This window comes from Daucus carota, chromosome 1 (assembly GCF_001625215.2).
Source record: "Daucus carota subsp. sativus chromosome 1, DH1 v3.0, whole genome shotgun sequence".
NCBI lineage: Eukaryota > Viridiplantae > Streptophyta > Magnoliopsida > Apiales > Apiaceae > Daucus > Daucus carota.
In genome coordinates, this window is record NC_030381.2 from 11,178,322 (window position 1) to 11,205,822 (window position 27,501).

General features: G+C 38.2%; 1 protein-coding gene across 1 annotated transcript; it reads left to right on the plus strand.

Annotated features, from left to right (window-relative positions):
- The first annotated feature begins 3,850 nt into the window (after window positions 1-3,850).
- On the plus strand, window positions 3,851-8,554 carry LOC135151624 (uncharacterized). The gene is made up of 4 exons (XM_064090417.1): window positions 3,851-4,170; window positions 4,567-5,117; window positions 7,299-7,442; window positions 7,578-8,554. Exons 1-4 carry the CDS (start codon window positions 3,851-3,853, stop codon window positions 8,552-8,554), a joined length of 1,992 nt encoding a protein of 663 aa, XP_063946487.1.
- Window positions 8,555-27,501: the final 18,947 nt, after the last annotated feature.

Here is a 27,501-nt window from a genome sequence, read left to right on the forward strand (position 1 = left end):
AGTCTTATATATAAAAATATTATCCAATTCCTTTTAAGGTCATTTCAATTCAATTCAATTTCAATAAAAAGGGTCTTGATTAGTCCATATTTTTGCATATTTAAATGCCTATTTTTTTGTTTATTTTCGTAGTATTAATCGCTTATTTATTTTATTTCAGGAAATTGTAGATAAATAAAGAAAGAAGAGAAAATGCAAGAAAAAGAAGAAAAGGAAAAGAAAAGAAGAAAAAAAAGGAGTTGGCAAATAAGGGACACATGGAGGGCCACAATCTTCCCAACACACAAGGCACATGGATGGTCAAGATTGAGCCATCCTACCCCTAAACCCTAATTCTTTAGTTATAAATACCCCTTTCCCTTTACTTGTAATGACCTACCTAGCTACCTACCCATTTTTTATACCTAGTCATTTCTATAGTTAGTATCTTAGATAGATTTACATTTTGCTAGCCCCAATTTCCTTTCCAAGCTTGTATACACTTTTTAATTTCTATGCAAATCTCTTTTAGCTTAATCTTGTATTGTCTTTTTAATTTATGTTCTCCAAGATGAATGACTCTTTTAAGTACCACCATATGCTTTTAAGCTTTTGGGAAATGAAGAATCATTGAGCTTGTGATTAGTGTAGATCTCTTACTTTTTAGTTTTAAATTTTTGAGAAGTAATTGAAACTCTAGCACAAAAAATGAATTGTGTGGGGGTTAAATATCTAGATTTAAAGGCTACAATATATTAGTGTTAATTCGAGTTTTCAGTTCTTGTTATACAGTTTTAGTAGCCCCTTTTCTTTAGATTAGTGTCCAATTTCTTTTAATTTAAAACACAAAACATTACTCTGTTTTTCTTTTCTATTCTACAAACACAAAACATCCCCCCACCTCTGTTTCGGCTGAACCATGTTACAAACCCTTTTCCCGACATCTGTTCGAATCGCCACCACACCGAGTTGATGCTGTTGTTTCCTGTATTTTTGTTTGTTTACGCGTTTTGTGCTTCTTTTAGTTCGGTTTTGTAATGTTTTGTCGAACTGGGTTCTGAATTTCTTTGTTTTAACCGAGTCAGCCTTGTTTCTCTTCTTTGCGTTGTACTGTTGAGTCGCGAGTTTGAGTTCGCGCGCTGAGTTCGTTTACTGTGTTCTAAATCGAGTCATGAGTTTGTAGTTTGTTGCTTTTCTTTTGAGCTTCGCTAGTTCTTGTTTAGATTTGTTTTTCTTGCTGAAAATAGTCGAGTTTCATCCGATTTTGTTTTGTTTTTCTTTTGAGTCGCTGCTAGCGAGTTTGCTGAGTGTTGGCGTTAGTTCAGCTGTGTTTGAGTTTGCTTCATTAGTCCTGGTCGATTCAGTGTGTTGTTTGAGTCGAGGTTTAGTCCCGATTTCCTGCTGATTTGATTCGTTTTTGTAGATTAATGGGTTTAATCGTTTGTTTGTTTGAGTTTTCTGTTTTTTCAAATTCCGTTTTCTCTGTTGTTTTGTAAAATCGAGTTGCGGTGTTTCCGAGTCTTTGTTTTGTGTCTGTGTTCGTTTTCTTGGCTGGGGCGAGTTGCTGACTTGCGTTTATATGGCTGTAGGTTGTAGCTGCGTTTGTTGTTTGTCTGATAAATAGGTTCCACTGCTGAGTAGGCGTGATTTGAGTCGAGTACTAGTGTAACTTTTCTGTTTTCTTTTATTTTGCTGCGTTGGTTTCTCCCCTTTTTCCAAGTCATTTGATTTGCCTTGGTTTTTAGTGTTAGTTTGTTTTAGTGGGATTTTCTTTTCTTTTGTGTTGTTTTGTATTTGAGTGCAAGCTACTGATGTTAATCAAATGGTAATATAAGTTTGTGATTTTGGAGTATTAAGTTGTTATTTAATTAGATTATTTTATCTATATTGGCTAGCTTAAGTTCGAAATGGATCACGTCAAATTTTCTTTTTAGTTTAGTTTATGAACTTTTCTAGATAATTTAGAATAATTAATTAGTTAAAGCTTTAGATTAGTGATAATTAAGTAGACTAATTAATTTGGAAATCTTGAAACCACTTCACCAAATTGATTGTTCTAATTCGCCTAGGTTAATTATTAAAGGATTGCGAAATTAATTTTAATCTCTGTGGATCGAATCATAAATATTAAAACGGTGATCGTGCGCTTGCGATTTAAAATCATATTTTCTAGCACATCAAGTTTTTGGCGCCGCTGCCAGGGATTAAAATTAATTTTTCGCTCCTTTATTTTTAATCTTTCGGATTAGCTTGTTTTCTCATATTTTGTTTTTATTTTCGAGGAGGAATATTATGGAATCATGGAGTAAAGTGGACAAATTTTGCTCGGATTTGGAAGTTTGCTTTGGTAACCCGTATCTCTCCACTTTTATCTTTCGTTTTTTTTTTAGAAAATCACAAACAAATTTGAAATTGAAAAACACAAACAAATAGAAAATTTAAAATCCAAAAATATTAGTTAGAAATACATATGTGTTGCATCATGCATTTTTACACTTAGGGCACATCATTTAGATTTTAATTTTTGTTTTTAAATTTTCGTACCTTTAATTGTGGTGATCGCTGGAGGACCCTAAGGTGCGTTAATTTCTTTCTTTTCTCTAGATTAAAACACGTAGTTTAGAGCATCCATAATTGTTTATAGTTTTTAATTATCTCGTTGTGTGGAGCATCATTCTAAATAAATCTTAAGGGCATAACCCAATCACAAGATAAGGGGAGGGATTTCATCATCCTTAGCCCACAACAACTTAATTCCGCATTTTGCATACCCTTCCTTTAATAAAATTGAATTAGACGTTAGCCCCTAGGATTTCGCGCTCAATTAGGAAGGTACCTAAAGAACGAGATAATCTTTAATTATTCCGACTCTTCGGTGTCTAAGGACAAGCGAAAGCTTACCTGGCCGATTAGGGTTTGGTGTCTAAGCGCGGAGATTGGCCTCTTGGCAATGCCTGCTCCAAACTGGCCAAACCGGTCCGAATAATAATTGATTTATCGAGTTTTTGGTGGTTCTTAAAGTTAGGAGCAAGGTCTAGTTCATTTTCTTAGGGAACCCTAGAGTTAGGTTTTTCTTTCGCTTTTACACCCTTTCTTTTGTTTGATTTACATTCTCGCACTTACTTGATACGTGTTTACTATCTTGTGTATGCGAACTACTTGGGTTAGGAACGAATCGTCTAGATTAATTAGACCGATCATCGAAATTCCTTCTTCGTCCTCTTCGGACTCCGAACCCATAGAAGCTAGCGAACCGATAGTAAACTTGGCGTTGTCTCTTAAAGACCGTTGTTACCCATCCCGTTCCGCTCAACCACCCTTTCCTCCCGTTAATGGGAATAATTTCGAAATCAAGGCACATCACATTAGTATGTTGCCTAAATTTTTAGGGAGTGATGGTGAGGATCCATATCTCTTTATTCAAGAATTTGAGGAGGTTTGTGGTTTGCAAAAACTCCAACAATTGAGTGAAGACTCCATTCGGCTTAGACTAATCAACTTTGCTTTAAAAGAAAATGCTAAAAAATGGTTGTATAGTCTACCCGTCAATTCTATTTTCACTTGGGAGGGGTTTATGGTAATGTTTCTTAAAAAGTATTTTCCAAACCATAAAATGACTCGAATTACAAATGAAATAAATCAATTCCATCAAAGGGAAAATGAGTCTTTTTGGAAATTCTTTGATCGTTTTAAAAATCTTTTATCACAATGCCCCCACCATGGAATAGAGAAATGGAGACTTTGTAAGATTGTGTACGAGGCCTTAGATAGTCAAACCACCGCGTTATTAGAGTCTATGTGCCAAGGCAAATTCATGGAGAAAGATGAGGACCAAGGGTGGGAATTTTTCGAGGACTTAGCCGAAAAAACAATGTTATGGGAGTCTACTAGGGAACCCAAAAATTCGATCGAGGCGTCTAGCTCTAGGGGTTTGCACTCGATAGGAAACAATGTGGCAACCGATGCCAGATTTGCGACCCTAACTAAGAGACTTGAAGCTTTGGAGTCTCATAGTGGCCCTTCATCTTTGCCTATGTTCCCGAACTATAATGCTCCCCATCCCGAGATCCAACAATCTCATGATTTTGAGCAAGTGAACGCGATGTTCCAACCCAAGCCTAGAAATGATCCTTTTGCACCGACTTACAACCCCGGGTGGAAGAATCACCCGAATTTCTCGTGGAACCAAGGGCAAAATTTTCAAGCCCCACAATCTAATTTTCCTAGGCCCAATCCCAATTCTTTTCCGAATTATCAAAACACGAGTCAAGCTCCGTTAAATCCTCCCGGTTTTAATGATTCGGATAAGAGACTCAATTCCTTAGAAAAGAGCATAGAGGCCTTAGTGAAATCGCAAACTAACTTGACTCAATCCCAACAAACCTTCATGCAAACTTTAACCCAAGATAGGCAACTTTTGCATTCTAATGTGCAAGCCGTCTCTAAGTTAGAGTCCCAATTGAGTCAATTAGCGAGCACATTGTGTGAGCGAGAAAAGAACAAATTCCCAAGTCAACCGGAGCCGAACCCAAAATTTCCACTTAATCAAAGACCCCCGGATAATGTGCATGCGGTCATTTCCCTTAGGTCGGGTAAACAAGTAGAGACCCACGTTGGTGAGAACCTTGGTAAGAAAGGGGATTCGACTTCTAACCCAAGTCCACCCCGCACTACCATTAATCATGACAAACCCGAGTGTTCAAAAGCCCGTGAGGAGTCAAGTGACCCAAACCCGGAACCGAATTCCGAGTCGCAAAGTGAAGTAGTCTATAAAGCACGAGTCCCTTACCCACAAAGACTTATTTCACCTAAGCAATCGGCTCAAATGGAGAAGATTTTGGAAGTGTTTAAGCAAGTCAAGGTCAACATACCCCTTTTAGATGCAATTCAACAAATTCCGTCATATGCTAAGTGTCTTAAGGAGTTATGCACCCATAAGAGAACTAACCATGTCCCTAAGAAAGCTTTCCTTACATCTCACATTAGTTCGATTCTCTCAAACCAAATTCCCGTGAAATACAAGGACCCCGGTTGTCCTACAATTTCATGTGTCATAGGAGAAACTTTTGTGGATAAGGCGTTACTTGATTTAGGGGCTAGTGTTAATCTCCTTCCATATTCTGTCTACCAAGCCTTAGGTTTAGGGGACCTCCGAAAAACCAATGTCACACTTCAATTAGCCGTTCGATCCGTGAAAATTCCTAGGGGAATGATCGAAGATGTGCTAATTAAAGTAGGTGACTTTGTGTTTCCCGTAGATTTCGTCGTCCTAGAGACCGAACCGGTTAGGAACCCAAAGAATCAAATTCCCATCATCCTAGGACAACCCTTTTTAGCTACATCCAACGCGTTGATTAATTGTAGGAACGGCTTAATGAAGCTAACATTTGGCAACATGACAATCGACCTCAACATCTTTCATGTGGGGAAACAATCCGATGATTTCTATGATCAACCTATGGATGTCAATCTAATTGATGAAATAGTTGATCAAGATCTCATGAATCCTAAAGATGCCCTTGAATTTTGTTTAAAACATTTTGGAGAGGATTGGGATGTTTCCGACTACACACATGAGGTCAACCAAATGTTAGAATCCACCATTCCTACAATGAGTCAAGAGCGTGATGTTGAACCCAAGAAGTTGCCTTTACCAAATAAAACCGTGGAGTCACAACCACCAGAGTTAGAACTCAAACCTCTTCCCGACACTCTTAAGTATGCTTTTCTAGGCCCTAACGAGTCTTATCCTGTTATCATTGCCTCAAATTTGACTATGTCACAAGAGGAAGAACTTTTAGGAATCCTTAGAAAGCATAAGGGAGCGATAGGGTGGAGCATTCCGGACATTAAAGGAATTAGCCCGGCGATTGTCCAACATAGGATTCATTTGGCAGAAGATGCAAAGCCCGTGAGAGAACCTCAAAGGAGGTTGAATCCTCCAATGATGGAGGTAGTTAAGAAAGAGATTCTTAAGTGCTTAGACAATGGGATCATCTATCCCATTTCCGATAGTAAGTGGGTGAGCCCCGTCCATGTAGTGCCTAAGAAGTCGGGCATCACTTTAGTGACAAATGAAAACAATGAGCAAGTTCCAACACGTGTCCAATCCGGTTAGAGAATGTGCATAGATTTTAGGAAGCTCAATGCCGTCACTAGGAAAGATCATTTCCCTTTGCCCTTTATCGATCAAATGCTAGAGAGGTTAGCGGGTCATGCTTTTTATTGCTTCTTAGATGCTTATTCAGGATATTTTCAAATCCCGATCGCACCCGAGGACCAAGAAAAGACCACCTTCACTTGCCCTTTTGGAACCTTCGTATATAGACGCTTAGCTTTCGGCCTAACCACGGGCCCATCCACGTTCCAAAGGTGCATGACTAGCATTTTCTCGGAAATGATAGGTGACTTTCTAGAAGTCTTCATAGATGACTTTTCCATCTTTGGACCATCTTTTCACCAATGCCTTAACAATCTAGACTTAGTTTTGAAAAGATGTGAGGAAACGGATTTAGTGTTAAATTGGGAGAAATGTCATTTCATGGTTAAAGAGGGAATTGTTCTAGGGCATAAAATTTCTAAAAAAGGGATCGAAGTAGACAAGGCTAAGGTTGACTTAATTGCTAATCTCCCACCTCCCAAGTCCGTTAAGGAAATTCGTTCTTTCCTTGGATATGCGGGATTTTATCGTAGATTCATCCAAGATTTTAGCAAAAAGGCCCGACCTTTGACCAACCTTCTAGCTAAGGATGTCAAATTCGAGTTCACAAGCGAGTGTGTTCATGCCTTCGAAGACCTTAAGAGAGAATTGACTTCGGCCCCGATCATGAAGTCTCCCGATTGGAGTCAACCTTTTGAGCTTATGTGTGACGAATCCGATTATGTGATAGGAGCGGTTTTAGGACAACGAATAGATAAGAGGCCTCATGTCATTTACTATGCTAGCAAGACCTTAAATGATGCCCAACTCAATTACTCTACCACCGAGAAGGAGCTTCTAGCCGTAGTCTTTGCCTTAGAAAAATTTCGCTCTTATCTTATCGGGTCCAAAATCATTGTTTACACGGACCATGCCGCTCTTAAGTATCTTTTCTCTAAAAAAGACTCAAAAGCCCGCTTGATTAGATGGGTGTTGTTGCTCCAAGAGTTTGACTTGGAGATTAGGGATAAGAAAGGTTGCGAGAATGTCATCGCCGATCATCTCTCTCGATTAGTGGTTGAATCCACTAACGACTTGCACTTAAGCTAGTCATTTCCCGACGAACACCTTCTCTCAATTTCCACTCTCCCTTGGTTCGCCGACATAGTCAATTACTTAGCAACCGGTGACATTCCCTCGACATGGTCCAAGAATGATAAAGCCAAGTTCTTTTCTCAAGTGAAACATTTCTTTTGGGATGACCCGTATCTCTTTAAACATTGTCCCGATCAAATCATTAGGAGGTGTGTCCCAAATAGTGAGTTTCATAGTATCCTCTCATTTTGTCACGATCAAGCATGTGGAGGTCATTTTAGTGCGAAGAAAACCGCCGCTAAAATCCTCCAATGTGGTTTTTATTGGCCGAGTTTGTTTAAGGATGTCGCCGAGTATTGTTCCGCTTGTAATAGGTGTCAACATTTAGGAAGAATCACTAGGAGAAACATGATGCCTATGAGCCCAATCCTTGTTATAGAGCTCTTTGATGTGTGGGGCATAGATTTCATGGGCCCATTTCCTAGTTCATTTGGCCACCTTTACATCCTTCTCGCGGTTGATTACGTTTCCAAGTGGGTAGAAGCCATCCCGACCCGGTCCAATGACAACAAAGTTGTCCTTCGCTTCCTTAAAGAGAATATCTTTTCTCGATTTGGCACACCTAGGGCTATCATTAGTGACCAAGGGACGCATTTCAAGAACCGTCAATTCGAGTCACTTCTTAAGAAGTACTCCATCACTCATAGGCTTGCTACCCCTTATCATCCTCAAACTAGTGGTCAAGTAGAGGTTTCAAACCGGCAAATTAAGCAAATTCTAGAGAAGACGGTCAACTCAAATAGGAAAGATTGGTCAACCAAGTTGATAGATGCCTTATGGGCCTATCGGACCGCTTTTAAGACCGTCTTAGGAATGTCTCCTTATAGACTCGTGTATGGTAAAGCTTGCCATTTGCCGGTTGAGCTAGAGCAGAGGGCTATGTGGGCCATTAGAGAATTGAACTTCGACTTACCCACCGCCGGTAGTCATCGGAAGTTGCAATTGACCGAGTTGGACGAACTTAGAAATGATGCCTACGAAAACGCTAAAATTTACAAAGAGAGAACTACGGCTTTCCATGATAAGACCATCTTGAGAAAATCATTTTCTCCCGGCCAAAAAGTTCTTCTCTACAACTCTAGGCTTCATTTGTTTCCCGGTAAGTTGCGTTCTAGATGGGACGGTCCTTACATTGTTCAAGTTGTATTTCCTCACGGTGCTGTTGAAATTCAGGATCCTAAAAATGGTAATGTTTTCAAAGTTAATGGTCAACGTCTTAAACCATTTTTAGAATTGCCTGTTGATTCGGAGGAAGAGGTCATCCACCTCATCAACCCTTGATCACGTAAGTTGCTTCAGTAGTTAATAAAAATCCCTTCATCTCATATTCAGGTATTTTTCCTCTTTACTCTCTCATTTTAATTCTCTTTTGCATACATTGAGGACAATGCATGATTTAGGTATGGGGAGGGCTTTAGTGTAATTCTTAAAAAATGAAAAAAAATTAGAAAATTCTAAAAATAGAGATACTTTTAGCTAAGTTGCTTTCCCTCACTCAAACTTTAGGAGTAGTTGGTGTTTAGCATGTTTTCGTAAAGTATATATATGTAGTGTCTTTTAGATAATTTGAACGTAGTTGAGTAACGTTGTCTTTTTGAAGCTTGTATCGACCGATTTGTACCCGTAATTCCAAGATGGCACACACATTTGCACAAGACCTTTGATGGAGAGATTGTCTAATGATATTATTCGATACCTGAGAGAGAACCCACATGTTGAAACAATGTCGAATCGAACCTTTGCGGAAAAAAAATAGAAAAACAAGAAAAAGAGATAGAAAAAGAAAAGGAATAACTACTTCAATACCCATTGTTCTTTATAGATAAAATCTTTAGATAAATGGGATAAAGTAGATTGGCTAGTCTCGTTTTGTGGCCTTTGTTACTCGAGCAATTAAGTCCGTAGGGGGATTTCAAAACCTAGTGCCCTAAGACCGTTTGGTTTGGGAGTCACTGACCTAAAGCTCGCTACATGGGTAACATTGTTTGCCTAAGAAAACGGACAAAATAAAGTCAATGCCAAAAAGAAGAAGAAGAAGAAGAATAAGAGTTTGTGAAGTTTGGCTAGATATTTGTTTCGATAGAGATTGGGTCAGTTCAAAATTGGTTGACAAAGAGAATATGTTCTTAGACATTTAGGATCCATCAAAGACCTTTAATTACTTACACTCCTTGGATTTCTAGTAAATTTTTGTGTCGATTCAAGTAGATTAGAGACAACTGTATCTTGATTATAAGTAAAAGAATCTTTGAGTCGTATTTTCCTTTAAAAACGCTTTTTGTTAACACCGGCGAAATTAGAGTAGAGTCGAGTAGACACTTGATAGGATGTCTCACAGATTTTATGGGTATATCTTCTGTAAACCCTTTGGAGACAAAACTCCTCTTGTAGAGATCGTCTACGAGTTTAACGGGTTGGTGAACCTAAAATCACCCGTCACGCCTACGAAAAGGAGCCTAGGAATCGCATCTAGTTTTCTTAGTTTATTTTCTTTTCTTTTGATTTTTACTCGAGGACAAGCAAAAGATAGGTATGGGGAAGTTTGATTAGTCCATATTTTTGCATATTTAAGTGCCTATTTTTTGTTTATTTTCGTAGTATTAATCGCTTATTTATTTTATTTCAGGAAATTGTAGATAAATAAAGAAAGAAGAGAAAATGCAAGAAAAAGAAGAAAAGGAAAAGAAAAGAAGAAAAAAAAAGAGTTGGCAAATAAGGGACACATGGAGGGCCACAATCTTCCCAACACACAAGGCACATGGATGGTCAAGATTGAGCCACCCTACCCCTAAACCCTAATTCTTTAGTTATAAATACCCCTTTCCCTTTACATGTAATGACCTATCTAGCTACCTACCCATTTTTTATACCTAGTCATTTCTATAGTTAGTATCTTAGATTTACATTTTGCTAGCCCCAATTTCCTTTCCAAGCTTGTATACACTTTTTAATTTCTATGCAAATCTCTTTTAGCTTAATCTTGTATTGTCTTTTTAATTTATGTTCTCCAAGATGAATGACTCTTTTAAGTACCACCACATGCTTTTAAGCTTTTGGGAAATGAACAATCATTGAGCTTGTGATTAGTGTAGATCTCTTACTTTTTAGTTTTAAATTTTTGAGAAGTAATTGAAACTCTAGCACAAAAAATGATTTGTGTGGGGGTTAAATATCTAGATTTAAAGGCTACAATATATTAGTGTTAATTCGAGTTTTCAGTTCTTGTTATACAGTTTTAGCAGCCCCTTTTCTTTAGATTAGTGTCCAATTTATTTTAATTTAAAACACAAAACATTACTCTGTTTTTCTTTTCTTTTCTACAAACACAAAACACCCCCCACCTCTGTTTCGGCTGAACCATGTTACAAACCCTTTTCCCGAGTTCTGTTTGAATCGCCACCACACCGAGTTGATGCTGTTGTTTCCTGTATTTTTGTTTGTTTACGCGTTTTGTGCTTCTTTTAGTTCGGTTTTGTAATGTTTTGTCGAACTGGGTTCTGAATTTCTTTGTTTTAACCGAGTCAGCCTTTTTTCTCTTCTTTGCATTGTACTGTTGAGTCGCGAGTTTGAGTCCGCGCGCTGAGTTTTTTTACTGTGTTCTAAATCGATTCATGAGTTTGTAGTTCGTTGCTTTTCTTTTGAGCTTCGCTAGTTCTTGTTTAGATTTGTTTTTCTTGCTGAAAATAGTCGAGTTTCATCCGAGTTTGTTTTGTTTTCTTTCGAGTCGCTGCTAGCGAGTTTGCTGAGTTCTTGCTTTGAGTGAATCGCGAGTTTGGGTTGCGTCTGTTTTCTTTAAGCTGAGTTAAGTATTCTGGGTTTGTGTAGTTTCTTGCTGAGTTTGATATCGAGTCTGTCCTCTGCAGTGCGAGTCGAGTTTGTGAGTCTGGGCGTTAGTTCAGCTGTGTTTGAGTTTGCTTCATTAGTCCTGGTCGATTCAGTGTGTTGTTTGAGTCGAGGTTTAGTCCCGATTTCCTGCTGATTTGATTCGTTTTTGTAGATTAATGGGTTTAATCGTTTGTTTGTTTGAGTTTTCTGTTTTTTCAAATTCCGTTTTCTCTGTTGTTTTGTAAAATTGAGTTGCGGTGTTTCCGAGTCTTTGTTTTGTGTCTGTGTTCGTTTTCTTGGCTGGGGCGAGTTGCTGACTTGCGTTTATATGGCTGTAGGTTGTAGCTGCGTTTGTTGTTTGTCTGGTAAATAGGTTCCACTGCTGAGTAGGCGTGATTTGAGTCGAGTACTAGTGTAACTTTTCTGTTTTCTTTTGTTTTGCTGCGTTGGTTTCTCCCCTGTTTCCAAGTCATTTGATTTGCCTTGGTTTTTAGTGTTAGTTTGTTTTAGTGGGATTTTATTTTCTTTTGTGTTGTTTTGTATTTGAGTGCAAGCTACTGATGTTAATCAAATGATAATATGAGTTTGTGATTTTGGAGTATTAAGTTGTTATTTATTTAGATTATTTTTATCTATATTGGCTAGCTTAAGTTCGAAATGGATCACGTCAAATTTTCTTTTTAGTTTAGTTTATGAACTTTTCTAGATAATTTAGAATAATTAATTAGTTAAAGCTTTAGATTAGTGATAATTAACTAGACTAATTAATTTGGAAATCTTGAAACCACTTCACCAAATTGATTGTTCTAATTCGCCTAGGTTAATTATTAAAGGATTGCGAAATTAATTTTAATCTCTGTGGATCGAATCATAAATATTAAAACGGTGATCGTGCGCTTGCGATTTAAAATCATATTTTCTAGCACATCAGGTCTTGATCAAGGACAAGTCATTTAGCAAAGGTGTTTTCAAGGTTTAAATGATCTTTCTAAAATAAGGGAATGTTATTAAGATCAGGGTTCCAAAAGAGATAATTCAGTTCAATAAGGGGTATCAACTTCTCATTATGTATCAAGGGACTATTAGAAGATCTTCATGTGTGTGTAAGGTGATATCATATGAAAAGGTCAATTCAAGTATTAAGGGTGCTGTTGAACTTTAAAGTTTGATCATAGGGTGATGATAAGGTGATTCAGTTCTAGATAAGCAGTAACGATACATTCACAGGGTATACAATTTATCAAGCAAGTATAAAGGAGAGTTTCACTTTCCTGGACTAAGTTTACTGAACACTTGCACTAAATCTTCTAGAGGTTCCTTGCCTGGCCTCCTACTTGCACCTATAATTAATAGTATCCTCGTCACCACAATGCTAACTACCCTTTCGTGTGTGTGTATATAAACACACACACACACACACACACACACACACATATATATATATATAAATATATACACTTAAGCTTAACTAATAACAAGTCACATATTCATCAAGTAATGCACATAACAAGTAAGGCATGGCATTTTATTACTTAGCTATTATCACTTAATAGTCTCTAATTATACCTAAGTCACTTAAGCAATTAGTCAAGTAATACATAAGGTCTAAGACCAACACTTCCTAATTTACACCCTACTGACTTCAACTTAAACAATAAAGAGTAAGGCACACTTGTGCCCCACCTCACAAGACTCACAAATGAAGTGCATCCTAATTGACTCACTAGAATGCTTACCTTGGCAACACTTGTGTGCCTTGGCAAAAATGGTGCATCTATACTAAGTGCATTGACTTAAACTAACTTGAACTATCTTATATGACTTAATACTAACTCATGGACTCAATATGAGGTCAAGGCCTCACTGATGACACATTCATATGCAATGCATTCCAACTTGGTTCTAAAATGTGACTCTATCTGTGACACTTGTGTATTTTAGTGGAAATGAGGCATCTAAACTTAAGGCATTCACTCTAATTTAATTTCTACAAGTTGATATGATCTTAAAATAACTCTGTGAAGTGGTGTGACTCAAAGGCCTTGCTTACAAGGACCTTCAAAAACTAATGCACTTTAGTGACTACTCTGCTTAGACACTTTGGCACCCCCTTGGAGTGCCTTGGCAGAAACAATTGCTTCCACCTTGTTCCTTGATGAGATTTTGACTTCTCTGGATACCTAAGACCTAAATCTAAGTTGTTCAATTGGTTTGACACTAAGACCTTGCTCAGGCCTCCCTAGGCCTCCATGCCAAGTTGGCACAGAACAGCCTACTTAGCTGAGTGCACTGCCCTGTTTTCACTTACTTGAAACTCACTTAACTAATTCAATTAACCATTATAATGACTTTTTAAGCTTCCTAAGACTTCATTAGACTTATCTAAAGCAAGGCCCCATGAAGGCCTCACCAATGACATGGTTTTAATCACTCAAAGATGCATATGACCACAAAGTGTCCTGTTTAGAGTTACTCTCTGAAATAAGTGTGTGCACCTATCTAAATGGATGTTTTTGTGACTTCTAAGGCTACTGGAGACTTGTACAAACCAAGTCCCAACTCCAAGAAACTCAGGCCTATGAGGGCCTAACCAAAACATGCCTAACTCCCTTAGTTTATCTAGTGCAAAATTCTGCCATGGTGTGTGTATCTCCTTCCACCTTAACACCCTCCAAAACTCCATAAACCAACAACCAAGCCACAAATCCTAATCTATATTGTACATATGCCTAGTGACTATCTTCACAAAGCAAGATACAACAAAATTTAGTCATTTATATGCACAAAACCGAGGCATAACATAGAGCAAAACAGAGCAGATTTTTACATAGCAACTTTGAGCAAATTTTCGACTTAACAAGCATGATATCTATAGCATAACCACTGTCCATCACTTCATATCATCATGTATACTCTAAACTAACAATTCCTCACAAGAATCATGGAATGCATCATATAAAAATTCTCATACAAAACTCAAGATTATGGAATTTTATTCGGTTTCCACATATAGCAACATGCATGGCCTAAAACTCATATATAAGCATAGTAACATGTTAAATCACCAATGTACAAGACATGCAAGAACTGAAATTTCACAAAACCTCAACAAAATCACTATAACATTCGAATATTAAAGAATCAAAGCTCAAAACCATGGAATTTCCAAGATCAACATATATATACATTCGGTTCCTATTGAGAGTCATTGCCAAATGTGATGAATCAAGAGGATGCCTTGATCAAATAGAGGTATAAACCCATCCAAGATCATCCCAAGTTCATCTTTAGGAGACACCAAAATAGAGACCTAAGCTCATGAGAACCAAGGCCCTATTTCGGCTCCAAACTCAACATGCAAAGTGAAACTAAGCTCAAAGTTGAAGATACAAGTGTGGATGGTGAAAGTCTTGGCCTCAAAAGCTTGAAATGATGAAGAATGGAAGAAAATGGTGGAGAGAGGGGAGGGTTTAGAGATCAGCCGAGAGGGAGAGGTGAGGGAGAGAGAAGAGAGAGATGAAAGAAGAGGGTTTTGATTTGGTTGGTGTGTGAGAATGAGTGGGGTGTGGGAGTATGTATTTTCTTGTGCTTGACTTGACCAAAATTGTGGTAGTGGAATGTAAAAATGAAAAAACTATCCTCCCACCAAGTGTTAGTGAAAAATGCATGCAAAGATAGACTAGACATTTGGTAATTATTAAAAGTGTGATTAAAAAGTATTTAAAGAAAGAGTTTTAATAAATAAAGTACTAATTTATAAATCATGAAATTTATATCACAAAGAATATGGGATTTTAGAAGTTTAATAAAATAGTTTTCAAAAATTTTGGACAAAGGATGAATTTAAAAAGAATAAATACAATGAGAGCTCTTATATACACATCACTTAAAATAATATGGCAAGAATATATTTACACGTAAAATACAAAGAGAAAAATATTTCACGTCACTAATTACAAGTTAAAATCTATCGGCTTCTCGCAATTTAACAAATATCACTAAATCATTTAAATCTCTGTTATTATTAAATCAAGTAGCGACAACGATCACATTTATTACTATTAAATCAAAACCGTCGCAACTAGGATATCATTTAATCGCGTAGCAAAATTTATTCGCCAAAAAATCGAATAAGCACGTTCTAACTATATCCGGAAGTCATATAACGAAAAGTAAGTCGAATTCACATAATTTAGCAATTAAGACACGAAAATTTTATATATCACCAAGACGGAATATTGTAATATATATAAGCCAAATATTACAAATATTACAGGCGTTACATCAGCTGCGTCGAATCTTGTTACGAATCACCCAGATTTCAGTAAGAGATAAGAACTTGAATAAACCAATTGAAACTCTAAATGTTCCGTTTCTCTGAGTAGAAATGATGATCTCCCAAAGATCGAGGAGATTCTTGACACCGATAGTTATATATTCTAACTCAAGAGCAAGAGCACGCATAAACATATCCTCATTAGGATTAGCCTCTCTCAGGTCATAGATAAAAGATTGAACTTACCATCCTCGAAAGGTTCCTTTTGAGGTCCAGAGAAGATCTGTCTAGCAACATCCCAGCTTTCACCAACTTTCATGGAAATGTCTTCTCTCTTCTGTTTGCACTTAGCATCCCACAACTTCTGTTTCTCCAGCTTGATCATCTCATCAGTGATCTTCTTCTCATCCACCAGTCTTTGCAATTCCTGAAGCTTAGCTTTGCTAGCTTCATGTTCAGCTTTAAATTTTCTGACCCTTTCCAAGTGCTCAGGGTCAACAGACTCATCTTCAGTGAACAAGTAGCTTTCATCGAAACGACTTTCTTCTTCAGCTTCAAAGTAGGCGGCATCAAATGCATCATCATCAGCAACATCTTCAGGAATGTTATCATAATCCTTATTGGTGAAGATGTTCTCAGACTCAGGCATTTTGCCTTTTAACTTGCCATGTTCTTTATCAGCTTCAGAAGAATCTTTTCCACTTGCACCTTCTCCACCCTTATCTCCACCTTTATCACTACCATCTTTGTCTTCCTTATCTTTCTCCCCCTTAGTTGAGGGATCCTCTGGAGTTGATTGAGCTGTAGACCTTGGGATCTTCAAATGTTCAACAACTTGGGCTAATGTCTGCTCCAAGCTATCAAGCTTTGACATACAGAGCTCATGATTCTTGTCAATCTGAGAGTAAATACCCTTGACATGTGCGTTCATTTCCTCTCTCAGTGAGGAAGAAGGATCATCAGCAACCTTCTTTTGTAGAGTAACAAGCTCTCCACTCTTGAATTTTGCATTCTCAGCAGTAAGTCTTTCACATTCAGCTCTTAGAGTGGCCATTTGTTCCTGTAACAGATCTGTGTTGGTGTGTGCACTCACATCACGAACACTCAAAGATTTGTCACTATCCTCTTGTGCATGTGTTTCGCTCGGTGTTTGCCTGATTTCACTCGTGTTTGTCACACCGTCACCAGTACCTGTATAAACTATCATAGTTCCCTGAGATGGAACTTTTGGTAGTGAAGGAACAAATTGTCCTTCCAATTCCTGTGAAGGCAGATGTACTTGCAAGCTGCCAAGCAGATCCTGATCCAAAAAGAATGAGTGATCAGAAAAGTTTTCATATGACATGTTTTGAAAATCTGTGCTTCTTGTGTGGAGACAGAGCTGCAGGTTCACGTATCATTGCACTCCCACTCTGTTTCCGGGCAACTATTCTAACAACTGGTGTCGTAGTGTTGGTTGAGGTGTTTGACGAAGAATCAGTTGTAGAAATGGAAACATCAGCTTGGTTAAGAACCTGGATGTTTTCAGGTTCATTTCTGGGAGGCTGGAAACCAAAACCAAGATCACAATCATAATCTGATATATCGACAGTAAAATTATCAGTGAACTTAGAAAGTACCTGAGCTACCTGTAAGTCAGTCTGAAATTTCTATAGCTCTGTGTTGATAGCAGAATCAGATGGAAGGGGTTGAGAGGTAGATTGTGTTTGGGGAATGTATTGTGTATGGACAGGTGAAGGTATAGGTTCAGATTGTGAGGGAAATATGGATGATTGTTGTTTTGGGAAGAAGTTGTATTGAATTGGTTCTACTTCAGGTTGAGGTGAAGGATGATGTAGTGGGGATTGATGTGGGGATTGGTGAGGAGAGTTGTAAGGTGATTGGTAAGGTGGGTTATAGGGAGAGTGATGTGAGGATTGGCTGGAAGACTGATAGTCTTGGATGAGGAGTAGTGGTTGTATGTTGTGGTGAGGAGGTCATTGTTGTTGTTCTTGTTATTGCATGGTTGATCCAGTTTCTGTTGTTGATGTAGTTGCTGATCAGGGGGTAATTGCTGTAGTGGTTGAGGAGGAGGAGCCACTGGCAGTTGTACAGGCTGGATTTGAGCATTAAACTGTTGCAGCATAAATGGTGTCACCACAAGAGGCACATTCTCATGCTTCTTCTTGTTTACCAGCCTTGTCTGAATCTTTGTACAAGTCCTCAAAGTAGGAGCCACCGGGGATTTGATGTAGTTCTTCTTGTCTGCCTCATTCATCTTATCATTCAGAAACATCATAAGGAATCTTGAATAATAGCATTCAACCTTTTCATTCCTTTGGATAGATCTAAGAGTGACTGGCCCCATCTTCATTATAATCTCCCGGAGCAATATCTTCCCGAAATTGATTCGACGATTATACACTGAACAGAACCCAAAGATTTGCAGCATAGAAGATATATTGCCAAAGTTCTTCCTCGTAGTGGGAGAAAATACCTTGGCCAAGATATCAAAGAATACATCACACTCAGCCTTCAATTTTCCCTTAGACATTTTAGGAAGAAATATCTGTCCCTGATAATTGATCTCCTGGAAGAATTGAATAATTTCAGCATCTGTAGGGACATCCTCAAAATTGTCCCTTGGAAATCCCAGGATTCTATTAACATCATCAACAGTGATGACAATCCTCTTTCAATTAGGTAAATCACCTATCAACTTGTAGTTCTCCAGAGTTGTAGAGTTGACAGCGTTGGAGTGAAAGTCGTACAGTGGCTGTATCTGAAGTGGAGTGTCAACAGTAAGTGCCGTGCTGACGAGGCATTGCTCATTAAGAAACCTAATCCACCTTTTGAATCTGTTTTGAGCATAGTTCTGGATTTAAGTTGGCACAGTAGTTCGTCTCAGCAATAACAAACTCTCCAGCCATTTTTAATAATAAAAAATAGAATTAAGCGAGAATTTTTCAAATAAAATATTAATTCTCAAAGTTCTCGCAAATTTCAACTAATAATTAATTTACAATTGATTAATTAATTAATAATTCGAATTAATTGATAAAATCCGAATTAAAAGTTAATTAATATAAATGGCACTTAATCTAGTAATTCCACTAAGCCAAACAGGGCCCTAGCTTAAAATTCCTAAATAACTTCAAGTAACCAAACAATCCCTTAAGCGCAATTATCTCACAACAGCAAAACAGTCCCCTAACTTCAAAAAGCCCAAAATCAAATACAAACAATCCAAACGCAGCCTTAAATCGAAAAGCCCCAAACTTAAGAAACCTAATCCACAAATTAACCCAATCGACTCTGATTTACACAGAGATCAAGCAAACACTTTCAATCTTCATTTCCAGTCACAGATGCTAGCAGACTCAGTCGAAACACGGGTCAGAATCTCACCGAAATCTGGCAGAGGTTCGACTCTATTAAGTCGAAAATGAGTAACCAAGCAAGCAACAATGGCTTGAAATCGAAAACCCAACAAGTTTTACAAACAAAACTTGAAAAAGCAACAATCGAATGTGTGTGTATCGCTGTGATCGTGTGTATAGCAGTTGGAGTGGAGAAGATGAGTTTGGCTAAGACAAAAACTCGGTTTGTCTTAAGAAGAAGGGGATTGAGGGAGTCAGTAAGACAAAAACAAATTTTGTCTTACCGAACGGATGAAAAAGGGTGTGCGTAGAAAGACAAAAGAGATTGTCTTGAGGGTCTGTTTTAAACCGTCGGTAAGACAATTATAAATTGTCTTACTGACCCACAAAACGAACATCGTGTAAATAGAGTACGCGCTCGGTAAGACAATTAAAAGAATTGTCTTGCCGAGCCCACTAATTGAATAAGACAACAAAAATGTCTTACCGAGACCTGCAAAACAATATAGATTAATATATGATTTTTGATTTGATTTTAAAGATAAACAGTTTGCAATTAAAAAATTAAAAATCGATAATATCTAAAATAAAGTACTATATATTACACAAATATTTTGTAAATTCCAACTTTAATTAAATATAAATACTTATAAATTTAACTTTAATTCAATAAAATGAATTAACTTAAAACCAAATATTTATGCTTAATTAATTTTGATAAATACAAAATAAATACAAATAATTATCTAAATTCCTAGAGAATATTACAGAGGAGTATATGAGCATTTAGAAAATTACAGATTAATATACAAGCATAAATGATTACACAAAATACTATCAGATAATATAAAGAAAGTCATATAAAATCTAATAACACAAATATAATTACACAGAAAATTCACAAAAATATATAAAAACATATAATGCATATGAAAAATATATACAAGAGAACTATGTCATATTTAACATCCCTAACTCACAAACCAGCTTAGAGAAAGTGGATTCATCCAGTGGTTTAGTGAAGATGTCAGCAATTTGCTCAGTCGTGGGTACAAAATGTAACACCACAGTTCCATTCATGACATGTTCTCGAATGAAATGATACCTGATATCAATGTGCTTGGTTCTTGAATGTTGAATCGGATTTTTGGAAATGGCTATGGCACTTGTATTATCATAAAATATGGGAATTTTGTTTACTACAACTCCATAGTCATTCAATTGATTCCTGATCTACAAGATCTGAGCACAGTAGCTTCCAGCAGCTATATACTCAGCTTCAGCAGTAGAAGTAGACACGGAGTGCTGCTTCTTGCTATACCAGGATACCAATCGACGTCCGAGAAATTGACAGCTTCCGGACGTACTTTTCCTATCAATCCTGCATCCCGCATAATCAGAATCTGTATAGCCGGTTAAGTCAAAACCTGTATTATTAGGGTACCAAATACTTAAACTTGGTGTACCCTTAAGATATCTAAAGATTCTTTTGACGGCTATAAGATGTTATTCCTTAGGATCAGCTTGGAACCTAGCACACAAACATGTTGCAAACATGTTGCAAACATGATATCTGGTCTACTTGCAGTAAGATAAAGTAAAGAGCCAATCATACCTCGATAGCTTGTTATATCAACTTTCTTACCAGATTTATCCAGGTCAAGCTTTATGGCAGTGGCCATGGGTGTCTTTGTCGGTGAAGAGTCTTCTAGATTGTACTTTCGAAGAAGATCTCTAACATACTTGGATTGGCAAATGAATATACCATTTTCTTTTTGGATTACTTGAAGACCAAGGAAGTAGGACAGCTCACCCATCATACTCATCACATAGTTATAGTTACTCTGCATTAACTCAGCAAATCTCTTGCACAAGTTATCGTTAGTAGAACCAAATATAATATCATCAACATATATTTGAACAAATATCATATCCTTATTATGCAATTTATAAAAGAGAGTTTTGTCTATGACACCTCTAGTAAAATTGTTTTCAATTAAAAACTCAGAGAGAGTGTCATACCATGTCCTTGGTGACTGCTCGAGTCCATAGACAGCTTTGAATAGAAAGTATACTTCTTCTTCTAGCTATCCATTCAGAAATGCACTTTCATATCCATTTGATAAACCTTGAAGTTGGAGTGTGCAACAAATGCAAGAAATATTCTGATCGCTTCAAGACAAGCAACTAGAGCATAGGTTTCATCGTAATCAATTCCTTCTTCTTGTGAATAACCTTTTGCGACCAGTCTGGCTTTGTTTCTCACAACAATGCCATCACCATCTAACTTATTCCAGTAGACCCATCTAGTTCCAATAATAGATTTACCTTAGGCCTTGGAACCAGGGCCCAGACTTCTTGTCTCTCAAATTGATTGAGTTCTTCTTGCATGGCAAGAACCCAATCAGGATCAGCAAGTGCTTCATCTATTTTCTTTGGTTCCAGTTGAGATAGAAAACCAGAAAATAAACATTCGTTGGACGTAGCACTTCTAGTCTTAGACACCAGCATCAGGATCACCAATTATTAGATCAAAGGGATGATCTCTGCTCCAAATCCTTTTCTTTGGAAGATGTCACCTTGATGATTCAGCAGTATTATCAGTAAGTTGAAATGTATGACTAGTTGATCCACCAGCTCCCCCTGAGTTGTTGCCAGGTTGACTTGATGATCCACCACTAGCATTAGTGGAATCTCCAGTGTTTCCACCATTGCCTGGATCATCACCAAAATTGTTGTCATCTCATGTTGCAACCTCAGGTGGCATATTATCATCTGAATCTGAATCTGGATAGTTGTCAAACATCAGAGACTCAGATGGATTAGCAGATTGTAGACTTGGGAGTTTAATGTCATCAAATGTAACATTGACACTAACTTTCACTGAAAGAGTGTCAATCTCAAAAACTCTATAAGCTGAATTGGTATAACCAACAAAGATTTTTTCATATGCCTTTGGTTCAAACTTACTCAAGTTCTCTTCACCATCTTTAAGAACAAAGCATTTGGCTCCAAAGAAATGAAGATGGTTGACATATTGTTTCTTGTTGGTATACAAATGAAAGGGAGTTTTTATGTGATCCTTATTGATCAAAGTTCTATTCTAGGTGTAGCAGGCAGTGCTCACAGCATTAGCCCAAAAGTACAGAGGAAGCTTTGCTTCAGCAATCATTGTTCTAGCAGCATCAATAACTGTACGATTCTTTCTTTCCATAATTCCATTCTGCTTAGGAGTCCTTAGTGCTGAGTACTGTCTGTTGATTCCCTTTTCAGAGAAAAGTTGACTAAGGTTTGATTCTTGAACTCTGTTCCATTATCTGACCTTATTGCTTTTACGGGAACACCCTTTTCTAATTCAACTTTCTTGATATGATCAATTACTGTCAGGGGAGTTTCATCCTTGGAAGCTAGGAAGTAAACCCAAGTAAATTTTAATAAGTCATCCACAATGACCAAAGCATATCTTCCGCCATCAATTGATGTAACATTCACTGGGCCAAACAAATCCATATGCAAAAGCTGCAATGGGTCAGTGATACTATTGATGGTCTTGCTTTTGTGGGATGCTCTCTTTGCTTTTCCTTTCTGACAAGCTTCACATAGATCATCAGATGTAAATTCCAGGGAAGGCAAACCTCTCACCAAATCTCTCTTGACCAGAGAGTTCATAGTTTTGAAATTGAGGTGTGAGAGTTTCTTATGCCATAACCAACTATCTTCAGCAGATGCCTTTGCATAGAAACAGTAAAATTCATTTCCTGGTCCAGAAGATAAATCAACTACGAATATGTTGCCTTTCCTAATTCCACATAGTGAAGGACGTTTATCTTTGATATGTTTGATTATACATATTTCCTTTTCAAAGTGAACATAATAACCCTTGTCACAAAACTGACTGACACTAAGGAGATTATGTTGAAGTCCTTCAACTATTGCAATATCTTCAATGATGATCCTTCCAACTTTGTACTTGCCATATCTAACAATACGACCTTTGCTATTATCAGCAAAACTAACTGAGGGTCCAGTTGCCTTTCTCACTTCTGTCAGCAGGGATCTAGTGCCAGTCATGTGCATTGAAGCTCCACTGTCAGGCACTTCTAGGTCCAGATACGATTGTAAAAGGGGGGTTGAATACAATCGATACCAAATAATCGCGGAAGTGAATCTGATTGGAATATGACTTGTTAATCAGATTATAATTAATTAATATAACAATTTTTTAAGTCGTTATATAATTAATAAGGTTCAGTTTTAATGTCCACTAATGTTCGTATAATAAATTCGACAGGGTATATTCTAGATTAGTGATTAAAACAACCGGGTTATCAAAGCACAGAAATCTGTGGATATAACAAGCAAGTTACGAATAACTTGAAAGCTTTACAAATGCTTTGATTTACAAAGTGATGAACACTTGAAATGAAGAATGCCATATATATAGGCAACCATATGAACTTTTAAGACAAATAAAAGACAAGACAAATACAAGTAAACAAGACAATAACAAGAGGGGCAAGACAAAATAACCCTTGCATTCTAATGTGCAAGCCGTCTCTAAGTTAGAGTCCCAATTGAGTCAATTAGCGAGCACATTGTGTGAGCGAGAAAAGAACAAATTCCCAAGTCAACCGGAGCCGAACCCAAAATTTCCACTTAATCAAAGACCCCCGGATAATGTGCATGCGGTCATTTCCCTTAGGTCGGGTAAACAAGTAGAGACCCACGTTGGTGAGAACCTTGGTAAGAAAGGGGATTCGACTTCTAACCCAAGTCCACCCCGCACTACCATTAATCATGACAAACCCGAGTGTTCAAAAGCCCGTGAGGAGTCAAGTGACCCAAACCCGGAACCGAATTCCGAGTCGCAAAGTGAAGTAGTCTATAAAGCACGAGTCCCTTACCCACAAAGACTTATTTCACCTAAGCAATCGGCTCAAATGGAGAAGATTTTGGAAGTGTTTAAGCAAGTCAAGGTCAACATACCCCTTTTAGATGCAATTCAACAAATTCCGTCATATGCTAAGTGTCTTAAGGAGTTATGCACCCATAAGAGAACTAACCATGTCCCTAAGAAAGCTTTCCTTACATCTCACATTAGTTCGATTCTCTCAAACCAAATTCCCGTGAAATACAAGGACCCCGGTTGTCCTACAATTTCATGTGTCATAGGAGAAACTTTTGTGGATAAGGCGTTACTTGATTTAGGGGCTAGTGTTAATCTCCTTCCATATTCTGTCTACCAAGCCTTAGGTTTAGGGGACCTCCGAAAAACCAATGTCACACTTCAATTAGCCGATCGATCCGTGAAAATTCCTAAGGGAATGATCGAAGATGTGCTAATTAAAGTAGGTGACTTTGTGTTTCCCGTAGATTTCGTCGTCCTAGAGACCGAACCGGTTAGGAACCCAAAGAATCAAATTCCCATCATCCTAGGACGACCCTTTTTAGCTACATCCAACGCGTTGATTAATTGTAGGAACGGCTTAATGAAGCTAACATTTGGCAACATGACAATCGACCTCAACATCTTTCATGTGGGGAAACAATCCGATGATTTCTATGATCAACCTATGGATGTCAATCTAATTGATGAAATAGTTGATCAAGATCTCATGAATCCTAAAGATGCCCTTGAATTTTGTTTAAAACATTTTGGAGAGGATTGGGATGTTTCCGACTACACACATGAGGTCAACCAAATGTTAGAATACACCATTCCTACAATGAGTCAAGAGCGTGATGTTGAACCCAAGAAGTTGCCTTTACCAAATAAAACCGTGGAGTCACAACCACCAGAGTTAGAACTCAAACCTCTTCCCGACACTCTTAAGTATGCTTTTCTAGGCCCTAACGAGTCTTATCCTGTTATCATTGCCTCTAATTTGACTATGTCACAAGAGGAAGAACTTTTAGGAATCCTTAGAAAGCATAAGGGAGCGATAGGGTGGAGCATTCCGGACATTAAAGGAATTAGCCCGGCGATTGTCCAACATAGGATTCATTTGGCAGAAGATGCAAAGCCCGTGAGAGAACCTCAAAGGAGGTTGAATCCTCCCATGATGGAGGTAGTTAAGAAAGAGATTCTTAAGTGCTTAGACAATGGGATCATCTATCCCGTTTCCGATAGTAAGTGGGTGAGCCCCGTCCATGTAGTGCCTAAGAAGTCGGGCATCACTTTAGTGACAAATGAAAACAATGAGCAAGTTCCAACACGTGTCCAATCCGGTTAGAGAATGTGCATAGATTTTAGGAAGCTCAATGCCGTCACTAGGAAAGATCATTTCCCTTTGCCCTTTATCGATCAAATGCTAGAGAGGTTAGCGGGTCATGCTTTTTATTGCTTCTTAGATGCTTATTCAGGATATTTTCAAATCCTGATCGCACCCGAGGACCAAGAAAAGACCACCTTCACTTGCCCTTTTGGAACCTTCGCATATAGACGCTTAGCTTTCGGCCTAACCACGGGCCCATCCACGTTCCAAAGGTGCATGACTAGCATTTTCTCGGAAATGATAGGTGACTTTCTAGAAGTCTTCATAGATGACTTTTCCATCTTTGGACCATCTTTTCACCAATGCCTTAACAATCTAGACTTAGTTTTGAAAAGATGTGAGGAAACGGATTTAGTGTTAAATTGGGAGAAATGTCATTTCATGGTTAAAGAGGAAATCGTTCTAGGGCATAAAATTTCTAAAAAAGGGATCGAAGTAGACAAGGCTAAGGTTGACTTAATTGCTAATCTCCCACCTCCCAAGTCCGTTAAGGAAATTCGTTCTTTCCTTGGACATGCGGGATTTTATCGTAGATTCATCCAAGATTTTAGCAAAAAGGCCCGACCTTTGACCAACCTTCTAGCTAAGGATGTCAAGTTCGAGTTCACAAGCGAGTGTGTTCATGCCTTCGAAGACCTTAAGAGAGAATTGACTTCGGCCCCGATCATGAAGTCTCCCGATTGGAGTCAACCTTTTGAGCTTATGTGTGACGCATCCGATTATGTGATAGGAGCGGTTTTAGGACAACGAATAGATAAGAGGCCTCATGTTATTTACTATGCTAGCAAGACCTTAAATGATGCCCAACTCAATTACTCTACCACCGAGAAGGAGCTTCTAGCCGTAGTCTTTGCCTTAGAAAAATTTCGCTCTTATCTTATCGGGTCCAAAATCATTGTTTACACGGACCATGCCGCTCTTAAGTATCTTTTCTCTAAAAAAGACTCAAAAGCCCGCTTGATTAGATGGGTGTTGTTGCTCCAAGAGTTTGACTTGGAGATTAGGGATAAGAAAGGTTGCGAGAATGTCATCGCCGATCATCTCTCTCGATTAGTGGTTGAATCCACTAACGACTTGCACTTAAGCTAGTCATTTCCCGACGAACACCTTCTCTCAATTTCCACTCTCCCTTGGTTCGCCGACATAGTCAATTACTTAGCAACCGGTGACATTCCCTCAACATGGTCCAAGAATGATAAAGCCAAGTTCTTTTCTCAAGTGAAACATTTCTTTTGGGATGACCCGTATCTCTTTAAACATTGTCCCGATCAAATCATTAGGAGGTGTGTCCCAAATAGTGAGTTTCATAGTATCCTCTCATTTTGTCACGATCAAGCATGTGGAGGTCATTTTAGTGCGAAGAAAACCGCCGCTAAAATCCTCCAATGTGGTTTTTATTGGCCGAGTTTGTTTAAGGATGTCGCCGAGTATTGTTCCGCTTGTAATAGGTGTCAACATTTAGGAAGAATCACTAGGAGAAACATGATGCCTATGAGCCCAATCCTTGTTATAGAGCTCTTTGATGTGTGGGGCATAGATTTCATGGGCCCATTTCCTAGTTCATTTGGCCACCTTTACATCCTTCTCGCGGTTGATTACGTTTCCAAGTGGGTAGAAGCCATCCCGACCCGGTCCAATGACAACAAAGTTGTCCTTCGCTTCCTTAAAGAGAATATCTTTTCTCGATTTGGTACACCTAGGGCTATCATTAGTGACCAAGGGACGCATTTCAAGAACCGTCAATTCGAGTCACTTCTTAAGAAGTACTCCATCACTCATAGGCTTGCTACCCCTTATCATCCTCAAACTAGTGGTCAAGTAGAGGTTTCAAACCGGCAAATTAAGCAAATTCTAGAGAAGACGGTCAACTCAAATAGGAAAGATTGGTCAACCAAGTTGATAGATGCCTTATGGGCCTATCGGACCGCTTTTAAGACCATCTTAGGAATGTCTCCTTATAGACTCGTGTATGGTAAAGCTTGCCATTTGCCGGTTGAGCTAGAGCAGAGGGCTATGTGGGCCATTAGAGAATTGAACTTCGACTTACCCACCGCCGGTAGTCATCGGAAGTTGCAATTGACCGAGTTGGACGAACTTAGAAATGATGCCTACGAAAACGCTAAAATTTACAAAGAGAGAACTACGGCCTTCCATGATAAGACCATCTTGAGAAAATCATTTTCTCCCGGCCAAAAAGTTCTTCTCTACAACTCTAGGCTTCATTTGTTTCCCGGTAAGTTGCGTTCTAGATGGGACGGTCCTTACATTGTTTAAGTTGTATTTCCTCACGGTGCTGTTGAAATTCAGGATCCTAAAAATGGTAATGTTTTCAAAGTTAATGGTCAACGTCTTAAACCATTTTTAGAATTGCCTGTTGATTCGGAGGAAGAGGTCATCCACCTCATCAACCCTTGATCACGTAAGTTGCTTCAGTAGTTAATAAAAATCCCTTCATCTCATATTCAGGTATTTTTCCTCTTTACTCTCTCATTT